General features: G+C 30.8%; 2 protein-coding genes across 3 annotated transcripts; one reads left to right on the plus strand and one right to left on the minus strand.

Annotated features, from left to right (window-relative positions):
* The first annotated feature begins 1,966 nt into the window (after positions 1-1,966).
* LOC114408295 (homeobox protein Hox-B3-like) lies at positions 1,967-2,371 on the plus strand. Its single transcript, XM_028371330.1, has one exon. The coding sequence runs from the start codon at positions 1,967-1,969 to the stop codon at positions 2,369-2,371; it is 405 nt and encodes a 134-aa protein (XP_028227131.1).
* Positions 2,372-8,690: 6,319 nt separating this feature from the next.
* LOC114408601 (B-box zinc finger protein 21-like) lies at positions 8,691-10,212 on the minus strand. 2 transcript variants are annotated; one of them, XM_028371704.1, is made up of 3 exons: positions 9,867-10,212; positions 9,408-9,785; positions 8,691-9,228 (listed from the first exon to the last, which is right to left on the minus strand). In XM_028371704.1, the coding sequence occupies exons 1-3, from the start codon at positions 10,050-10,052 to the stop codon at positions 9,211-9,213; spliced, it is 582 nt and encodes a 193-aa protein (XP_028227505.1). In that variant the 5' UTR covers positions 10,053-10,212; the 3' UTR covers positions 8,691-9,210. The 2 variants fall into 2 exon arrangements, with proteins under 2 accessions (XP_028227505.1, XP_028227504.1); XM_028371703.1 differs by having other exon boundaries at positions 8,691-9,166; positions 9,867-10,211.
* Positions 10,213-11,253: the final 1,041 nt, after the last annotated feature.

Below are 11,253 nucleotides of genomic sequence, written 5' to 3' on the forward strand. Positions count from 1 at the left end.
AGAAGAGTTAGATTAAAGTAGTTATGAATTGTAAATGTCATAACATATTCGATAGGCTGCCATGTGAAGGATAGTTAACAATAAACCATATAAATACAAGCGTCATAGTGTTTTGTAAATTACTCTCAATTAGTGAATAAAAGAGTTCTCAGTTTTTTATTTTTGTTTTTCTCTTTCTCTCATTCTGTGAAACTTTGTGAGTGAGTATGTATGGGACTACGGGAGTGTTCCAACAAACAATAGTGCTCCAACACCTTGAACTAGCTTCATTTTATTTCCTTTTCTCTTTATTCTTCCACCCTTATCTCCACCTATCTTTGTTTTGCTGAGAGATTATTTTCAAGCTATTTTTCCTCTAGGCTAATGCCTGTTGATTTGTTATAGATACATGCAATACGGTTACGTCTTTTTTGGTAGTGGGTTGGAAACCAAAGTTAAAAAAGAAGAAAAAGACTGGCTTCTAAGGAAAGCCACACCCGAACTATCAACTACCAAAAGATGACTAAGACATGGAGAGGGAAGTGTTGAAGATCTTTATGCTGTCTTCATTATAATTCTTTTTTTTTTCTCTTCTTCAAAAACCAAATGGAATTTTAGAGAAAAAAAAGCTAATTTTTTTTTGTTTTAATATAGAAAACTAAAGGGAAAGAATTTAAAAAAAAACACAATTTTAGGAGTTGACACCAAGATAGTGAATCATTATATAAAAGTTACAAAAGAATGATTAGCTATAACTACATAATCAACTTATTGCATCAACATGGTGTGATCAATTAATAAATAATTTTATTCTTTAAGCATATGATAAAAAATTTCATCTTAAATTTGTGCATATGGACCCTGTTTCATGTAGCGGCATGCAAGGCTCTACGAGAATCAACTTTACCTTATACTGACATATATAAATGGTTAAAATGGACCCAGACACTGTATAATTAAGTAGCAATAACAAAAAACAAAACACTGTATAAGTAGAATTAGATAAAGGTACTCGATCTAGGTATGTGAATTGACTCGCAAAGCACATAATTTGTGATGAGTTGGATCTTAAAAGTGTATGACTCATTTAAATGTTAGCATATAGTAAGAGTTGGTTTGTATAATTCATGAGTTGAGTTTGAAAATGAATTTTAGTCATTCATATAAATAAATTTATTTTTAATGATAAAAAACACAATTGAACACATTTCTTTTCAAACAAAAAGTACACCTTAACCTTGATGGGAAAAAACAGGCCAATACAATAACAACTCTATAATAATAATAATAAATTGTGAAAATAAATTCTCTCAAACTTGCAAGAACATGAGAGAAACACTAATAAAGTATAGAACACAAAATAGATGAAAACATAGATACAATTTGTTTAACGTGACAAATCTCGCTCTCGCTTTCTAGTAGGTATGCGAAAATCACAATAATTTTCAGTCTCATTTTTTATTTTTTTCAATGATTTGTAACTGTTTTGTGCTATTAATTGAGTCTCTCTCACTATATCTCACTATATGTGTTTATCTCTAATCTAACCTCTCTCCACTTAAATAAGTGAAATAAAATGGATCTTTTTATTTAAACCTTTCTCCGCACGGGAAGGGAGAAAAAAACCCAAAAAACCTAAATATAATATTATGGATGGCAGTCTATTATCAGAAACCAACAAGGGATGACCCGTGTGCAGTGTTAGTGGGAGAGGTTTGGGGACAACCGGGGTTGCACTGCCTTCCAAGTACTAAAACATATATTTGCAAGTGGCTCGAGTGGGGACAAAGTGAGTACTAAGGCATCCTATAACATCTTATACTTTTCATTGGGTGGGAACGGATGATGTTGAGTTGTTGATCCGACATAGTAATAAAATTGCCACAACTCACAACTACTACTGCATGCCTATATAAATATATGCTTTAAAAGCGTAGGGGTGCCTATAGTACAAAATATCGTTTTCTGTGGTGTGCTAAATTGAACGATGAAGACTGGCTTGAGAAGAAGTTCTCGGGTACTCTGTCTAATCCTTGCAATTGTTGGGCTTATTAGATGTGACAATGAGGTCATAAATGGCAACGCTTCTTCTAGTCCTAGTCAAGCCAGCAATGCCACATTTCTAACTTTTCCTAGTCAAGTAATAAATGAAGTAGTAAAAGAAAAACACAACAGCTCCTACAACAATAATAATAAAGTCCACGTCAAGAGTACTAGTTGGTATTATGGAGGAAGTGGAGGCGGAGGAGGTGGAGGTGGAAGTGGTGGAGGGTGGAAATGTGGTAAAAGGAAGGGAGGTGGAAGAGGAGTACATCATTATCAATATAAACCATATAATAAGAAAGGGATGTTAGATGAGAAAGAATATAGGGTGGGGGAGTATGCAGAATGAATGGGAAGAACCCGATGCCAGGGCATGAGGTTGGAATGCTCTCTTCATTGTAGTGGACCTCGTTACCATGATTGTCACCATATGTGTAAGGCCTATTGTCGCCGACCCTGAAAATCAATGCTAGCTCAAACCAACAATTCTCAAAATTTGCACCAATCACTCCTCCATGTTTAGTTTCTGTATGTAGGTACCAAAGGCTTTATACAGTTGACAATGATTTCAAAATTTTAGCGCATATCTAGTACTAATTACTAGTAAACCATTTCGTATAAGTTGACATTCCTAATTTTTTTTTATATCCTTTGTTATATATACACTTTTTTTTTCTTCTGTTGTATGATGTATCTCTTTTTTCTGGATATTGATGAGCATTTGGTGTCTAAGGATATTTTTTACACTTTTTTTATATTGCTTGTGTTTCGTTTTCTTTCATTTTCTTAGAAATATTTAGGACAATTTTTTGACAAGGAATTTTTTAAGTTTGCGGTGACTGACCTAGAGTGAGGACACAGGTTTTTAAATTCAAGGAACGTTTACGGAAAATACTTATAATAGTCGTATTATAGTGAATCCTATCAAGCTTGTACTTAATAGATGCTATTCGCTAAACAATAGCATCGTCGTCAGATGTTATAGATGACGATGAACTCTTGCCACTGCATATATTCAAGCTTTTTGGCTTATTTGAAATCTATCAAATCTCACATTGAATCCGTCTATTATAGAGTAAATTGGTATATTAGAGAATACAGGGATCAAGTGGTACGGATTTATTTCGACTTGTGATTTTGAATTAATATTAAATATGTAATTATATTAAATATTTAATTTTTTTATTATCGTCTACAATAATTTTATCTTATTCGAATAAATTATCACGGTAAAAAGTAATTATGGTCTAAAAAAGTATATCTTTGATCGCAATTTTATTGGTAAATTAAAAATCAAAGCTACAAATATGGAATCATACTGTTTTAGTGATTAGTGTGTCAGGTCATCCACTATGTAAAATTGATTAAGACCAAACAAAGTCCACAACCATGTTAGAACATTAGGACTGCAGAATATGTGGAGAACGTAGCAGAGGGTTCCTCTCCATTGGATAATTTTGCAAAGTATATATACATAGTACGTGAATCACCACACTCCGCATGCGGAATCTTTACCTTTTGTGGGGGAAAAAAAAATAGTAATTAAGCTTTTTCTTTTTAAGATAAGATACATTCATTCGCCAAAGCCAAACGAAATATCAATATTTGTTTTACTGAATCAATATATTATTTTATAAATAAAAGGTTCTTTTTTATTTTTAATGTAACTATAAAGTGTAAATGTCTTTTTACATTAAGATTTGGCTTAAATATGAAGATACTTTACGTAAGTTATTGTTTTTTCATTTTACAAATCTGACGTATAGTAAATTTGTTATCTTTAATTTTATAATAATTATTTTTAAAATGCATACAAAAAAATATTTAAGACTTATTAATGGTGTGTAAAAACATTTATATTATATATCTATTAAATTCAATATATTTAAAGACATGATCGCATTAAGTTTAAGGATCTTTTTCATTTACAAGTTATATGTTATTCAACTTCTCTATTAAACTTATCTTCACATTATCAAATTTCATATTTACTCAAAATATAATTAAATCTATTTTTTAAAAAAAATAATGTGATTAGACCATTACTAAATTAACTAGTACGCACTTTCACTAATTACATATTCCAATAAGAAAAAGAGCAAATCCTATTAGAAATAGGAAATTTACCAAGCTATTTGTTATAACCTAATCTCAAATAATTGATAGAGTTAACATAATTTTATTTACTTTAATTAATCGATTTAAAGGTTTGATCTTTAAAATATTTGACTGAAAATTTATTTAAAAAGTTATTTTATAATCAGATCTTCTAACTTTAAGTAAGTCAAGATGATGTATAAATAATTAATGAACTTATACTTTTAAATAAATAAATAATTTCAAATATTGAAGTAAAAATTTAATTTATTATTAATGTAAGTTGATTAACTGAATTTAAATTGCTTTTAATTTGAAATTATTGAAATTAAGTTAAATATGTTTAATTAAATAGTAACTTTTAACCTAACCTAAATAAAGGACAAGGTGATCTTCTTTTTTGGATAGCAAGGACAAGATGATCTGTTTCCAATACTATCATTTATTTGTTAAAAATCCAATCGTCACGTGCACTTTTCGTAAATCAACTCCGTTAATTAAGCACAGAGATTATAATAATGCCAATAGTTGTCAGCATTTATATGCAAAATTGTGAATGTAAAAAGTAATGGAATCATTAAATCACACCATTTAAAATTCAATTCTCAAATAGGTTAAAAATAGGAACAAATTAATATAAAAATAAAAGATAATTCTTGCCTTATAAGTTATGTTAAACTTAAACTTATATTTTAATATAATATCAGATTTTGAGATAGACTCAAATTCATATTTTAAAATAAAATAAAATGAAAAAGCTATTATCATTTAACCTAGCTTGCAACACACTTTGCCCTTCCTTAGTCTATGGAGTGATTCTAATATTTTTTTGGTAGAAATGAGAGAAATAAAATAGATGAAAATAAAAATATAAAAATTAAAAATATGTGAAAGATAAATTGAAAAATAAGGATAAGTAAAAAAAATGAAAAATGGAGATATTTGGTTCGAGAGAAGCAAACAACAAATGAAGAAAAAAATAAAGAGATATGTAAAACAGGTAAAAAATAATATAATGAGAATTCCAACCAATTTCAAAATTATTTGTTCTCTAATTCTCATTTATCAAACACTAACACTTGTTTTCATCTCTCCAAAAGTATTTATCTCTTCTAAACCAAACAATTTGTAAGAGTTTCATGTCAGTTATTTGTTTAGTTTATTGAACTCTGTCTAATGAATTTCTAATCTCTTAAAAATATTATTGAAAATAATGTAAAAGTTTTCAAACATTTTTAATTTTTAATTAAACCTTAAATTTCTTTAGTTAATATTGAATATAATATATTATATGTAAATCAAACTTGTTTGATTTTAAAATTTACTAGTATATTTAAAAACTAAAAACTGAAAACTTTATAACATCCGAATAGAACAAGAATTATAATCTCATCATGTGAAGGAGAGGAAGACAAAGTAGTCGCTTCTGACTTTTTAGAGGTCCACTTTATGCTGATCGATTAGATATATAGTTTCTTAACGCATAGACATTATATTGCAGGATAACTGGAAAAGTTAGGTTCACTGTGTTAGCGACTTTAAGCTGTTGGTAAGGACACGCACGTGCAAACTTCAAGACACAAATTTGACGTTCTGCTATTCATCCTCTAAAATCAGATTCGCCACCGCCAATAACATGTTATATATATGTATATATATCCTAGGGTGAGAGTAGTAAAAGTGTGAGATTCACAAAAAATTTGAAAATTTCTTTTTTATTTGAAGTCAACCAAATCATGCATAACTCTCTCCATGAAGATTCTTTGGTGGCCGGTTATGAACTAATTGAATTAATGTAATCGATCAGATGAAACTACTTAAGATCCAAATATATAGTAATCCTCTAATTAGGCTTAAGGTTGTCTCTTTGTTCTATCATTTTTATAACAAAAGGAAAACAAAAATAACTAGACAAAAGGAAAACATTTGACAGTGCTTTTGTACACTTTCCTGTCGATAATTTATTTTAGTTTTATATTTTCCTTTGTCAAGCCACCACTGTTTTTCTCCTTTCATGAGAACTAGATTTGATACTTTTCTGGCCAATCAAATATCCACAATAATTGTTGACAACGTGATGATCAATAATAGCCTAGTGCTTGATTTAACTAATGCTGTATTTTCATCCGGAACCTTCTCTTTCAAACTATTTTACCTGTTCATGTGGTTTATTGCTGAAGGTCTGAAAAGTCCTTGCCAAAACCAAGTTTAACACTATCATTTTTCACTAATAAATAATCAATTTTAAAACCCAAAAAAAGAAAAAAAAAATGAGGATGGTTGGTTGCAGTTGACCAAGTTCCTAGTTCCTACGTTAAATCAAATCCATTTCCAGGCATTCAATTCTTTTTTCAACCACCATTGGCGTTTAACTCTCTGATAATATTTTATCCCTTTTAACTTAGGATCTGGTAAATGAAAAAGGTGATTAAAAGAAGAAACTCGATCCATTGAAGATAATCCTTTCCCATGACCAAAAGGAATGTCCAGTTAATAGTTTTATTTGATTGATGAACGTTGTTATATACGGATATGTTAAATTATACTAAGTTTTTTACGGCGACTAATTAACCAAGCTTTGTTTTGGCGAATTTTTGTTTCATTCTTTATTTAATTTATTTATTAACCAGTACAAAATTACTCCTTTGAATTTATAAAAATTCGCAAATAAAATTTTCATACCATATAGGATTGCTCTACTATAAATAACAAAGAATCACCAATGATCTCCCCAAAAAATAAAAAGGCATACCTTATGGTTCCTTTTGTTCACTTCTCATTTCTTGGTTTAAAATCTGTTTTCTGAGGCTGTTAAAAAAAACTGTTTTCTGAAACAAGTATTTTAAAAACTAAAAAAATAGTTAATAAGTATTTCTCATCTTTTATATTCATCTTGTTCAATTATTTGGTTTTGCAATTCTCTAACTGAGATTTGAGTTTTAATTTAGCAATTAATCTTAGAATATGAATTTTACGAATTCTACCGTGTACAAGTAATAAAGATCTGACACTATGCCTAAGTTTTTTAAGACCGTGCGATATGATGCCACAAAATTGGATGTATGGGATGTATTATCTTACCATGGGCATGCAGTATCTTAACATGTGGACTTATTTAATTTTTTATTCCGGTTACTTTTTTATTTATTTTATAAACAACAATTTCATGTGGAGGCACAATATTGTGCGAAAATCACTTTCTCACTTCGTGAAGACCTTTTTCTTCCATCTTCTTCTGGCTCCTCCTCTTCTCATCACCCTCAGCGCTTCTACAGGGACAACAATGGTGCCACAACGCCATTTCATGACGACAGTGCGGTGAGGGGAAGGCACAAATCATGAAGGAAAATAAAGTATCACAGATCTATGCAATACGAAGTTTTAATCAACCCACTCATAAATTAACACAAATTTCCCAATAAACAAGATCATCCAACCAACAACTAATGCCGTCAGTTGTTTTTCTTTTTCCCTTTTTCTCTTTCCATCATGACATCCTTAAACCACCGGCAGCCTCCGACCCACGAATCTCCCCATCGAAAATGGACAACAGAAATACCTCCTTTATCTCTATCCTTTTTTTAAGACCAGTCAAACACCACTTAGTCCCCATGATAAGATACCGCATCCACATGGTAAGATAATGCATCTGTACATCCAATTTTTTGGCATCATATCGCACGGCCGTAAAAGACTTACGCATGGTGCCAAACCTGTATTACTTATGCACGGTAGAATCTGCCTACTCAATTCAAGTATAATTCAATCTTTATAAATTTACTTATAAGATAGGAATTATCTTTAATTACTTTTATATTATGATTGATTATATCATTAATTAATGTAAGATTTTCAACACATCCATCTTATTGGACATGTTGAGCATGAAGATTCTATGATTGATCGTTTAGAGATAGTTTAATAATGACAATAAATAGTTTGATAGGTTCAACAACAATCATTAGAACATATTTTAATATCATCTTAAAATATAAATTTAAGTTTAATTCAATCTTCTTATAAAATTGATTTACAAGGTCAAAATTTAGATATATTAGTAATAGATGAAAAATATTCAACAAATCAAGTGTTGATTGATAATGTATATCTTTACTACCTAGATCATTGAAATGAAAATTTTCATATTTAAAAAAAAAAATACTAGTTCTTGTAATACTACCAAAGACCGAAGATGGGGATCAAGGCAAAGGTAATGTTATGGGACCTAACCCAGCTTGAAAGTTGAAAGTGCAAAATGGTGAAGATATCGCCTAAGTCTGCTGCCGGTTCATTTATGCAATGTGAATTAATGAAAAGTGGGATTCTCTTGGAATCGCAATTATGAACAAATATTTTTCCTAATTGGACTAGATTTGCTAGATATTTGTAATTTTGCATGGTCATATGAGAGTTTAGTCCGTCATTGATTTGCCAAGGTTGGCCTCGTGGGTACACAACCCGCAAGCTCTTAATTCGCAGAACTTTGAGTAAAATAAGCTCTCGGAACTTAATTCTGGTTGTTAAGTAAAACTTTAGTTATCTTTTAACATGTAGCAAAAACACAAAAAATCTCAACCCAGAGAGCTCTTAAAACGTTCATATTTACAATTTGGAAGAGATACACCAACTTATCAAGAGAGAAAGTAGCTAGAAGAGTAGTGTAGTTCAGGAAGGGAGAGGGACCAAAAACAAACGAACAAACAAAAATTAAAACAATACCACATAAAAAATACAAAATAAGAGGGGAGAGTGAAATTTAAGTCACACAAAGCCACATAAGGTGGTTAGCTAGTTGTAACTAGCTATATCTGTTTTACCAGAGAAGCCTGGATCTCTTATTAGACACATTGCTGGGAGGACTCATCTGTGGAACTATGAAATTATCATCTCCAAAACTTGATCTAATGCTACCTTCCCTTGTCTCTCTGTACCCACTCTGCCGATCCATTTGTACTGAAGATGGTGGTGCTTGAGGAACCCAGAACCCACCGGGTGAGAAAGAAACCATGTTTCCCTCACCAAACAGCGACAACATGTCATCACTATTCTGTAATTCATCGTCAACGTATTAATCTCAATTCTCAGATCCAATTAAACTATGATCAATTGCTACAAAGAAAAATTAAAATCAGTGAGGAAACAATTTATATGTAAATTTTAAAAAAATTCGTCACTAAAATTTGTGTGATCTCAACGTAAGCAGAAAAAAACAACTTTCGTCACTAAACTTGGTCGCTAATTCGTTAATTGAATAATTGGTGGAAGGCGTTGAATTAGAATAAACTAACCTTGGAGCAAGCAAAGGGAAGAGAATGTGAATCGAGGAAATCTTCGAACTTCATGCCTGGGATAGAGTTTATCAAGTACTCTGAAATGCTGCTACCTGTGAAACCAGGTTCTTCTTCGTTTGTTAGCGAGTTTCCCCCAGGCTTAGGCGGTGACGGTGTTGAAGGAGAATCGAGAACAGGGTTTCTCTTGGGTGGTGGTGGTGGTGGTGGTGGTGGTGATGAATAATCATAAGGCGTGGCAGAAGCAGAGAACTTAATCCCAGTGAGAAGAAACCTGCTATGGTTCTTGGTGAGGTCGTTGGCAGAATGAATGGGCACGTCACACTCTTTGCACAGAATCGCTCTATCTTGCTGACAAAACACGAAGGCTCTTCTCTCCTGCAACAAAGAAACTCATCAAGTCAACGTCACCAACAAAAAAGTACGGACAATTAAATAATGTTTAATGATTGTACGTACCTGGCAAACATCGCAGAGGGGAAAATGTTTCGCAGAGGGGTGGGTGAGGGAGAAGCGTTGGTGTTTGGAGGCGAGCTTGTTGGCGTGGTGGACGCGGTGGTCGCAGCCGTCGCATAGGGCAGCTTCGTCGGCGGTGCAGAAGAAAGAGGCCTGGTGCTTGTTACACACGTCGCAGTGGATCTTCATGACTAGCTCAAAATTGAATTGATTCTGATACTCACTCGATCAGCCACGCTTAAACTAAATACAATACACTCGACACGAGTCAAATCACTCAAGCAAGCAACGCGAGTTAGGGTGTCATGTTTCACGTTCTTACAAAAAGATTAAATATCAAGTGGGGGGTGCTCTATTGACCCAAATACAATACCTTCTTATTCTCATTTTTTAATTTAATTTAGACACACAACTATTTTAATTACACTATTCTCCCCTCCTCCCAAATAACATTTTCTTTCCCTTTATGTTGGTAGAATGCACGAGTTTAGTAGTAATTTTTTTTATCTTATAGAATACATGTATTTTTTTTTTACCAAAAGTAATATTGATTATATTTGGTAAAATATTTTAATTAATTTTTATTTTTTTAATTATAAAATTTGTTTAATTATTTGATAAATAAGTTTTTCAATAATTTTTAATATTTTTTAAAACGTTACTTGAAATAATATTTTATAAAATGTTTGACTTTTAATTTTTATATTTTCTTTCATTTTTATCTTTAATATATTTATTTAATTTTTTTATTATATTTTTAAAATAAATCATGATTTTATTATTTATTTATTATTTTATACTTTTAAATTAATTTAATAATTAATTTTATTAAATATTTATTATTTAATAAGTTAATTTTTTATTTTTTATCAGGTAGTTTTTCAGTTACTTTTGTTAAGCATAATCCTTGTTTAAGCTAGGAAGAATCATTATGGGTGATATTATGGCTATAAATAGATTAAATTATAATAAGGAGAATATTATTGTAAAAGTAAAAGCAGTTCAGTAACACCGAAGAATAAATAAAAAAAATCCACACAAATTCACATGCTTTTAAGCTTTTATTAACTATCACAGTGACGAAGTGTCTAGCGTGAGCATTTGATAAATATATAAATTAATAAACGGAACTTTGGTTTGAGTATACTAGAAAGATGCTGTAAATTTTTTATAATTCCTTCCACGCGTTAGCCATTACATCATGTATTTAATCATATCATATCAGTACTATTAATAAAATAATTATTAACAAGTCATGATTAGATAACATAACAGTAAATCTACACAAATTTTCATGTTTTAAAGTTTTTAACAATCACGGTGACGAAGTCTCCTGCGTAAGCATTTGATATTAATATAAAGGGTTAATGATTAATGTCCTAAAAAAAAT

Source organism: Glycine soja, chromosome 4, assembly GCF_004193775.1.
Source record: "Glycine soja cultivar W05 chromosome 4, ASM419377v2, whole genome shotgun sequence".
Taxonomy (NCBI): Eukaryota; Viridiplantae; Streptophyta; class Magnoliopsida; order Fabales; family Fabaceae; genus Glycine; species Glycine soja.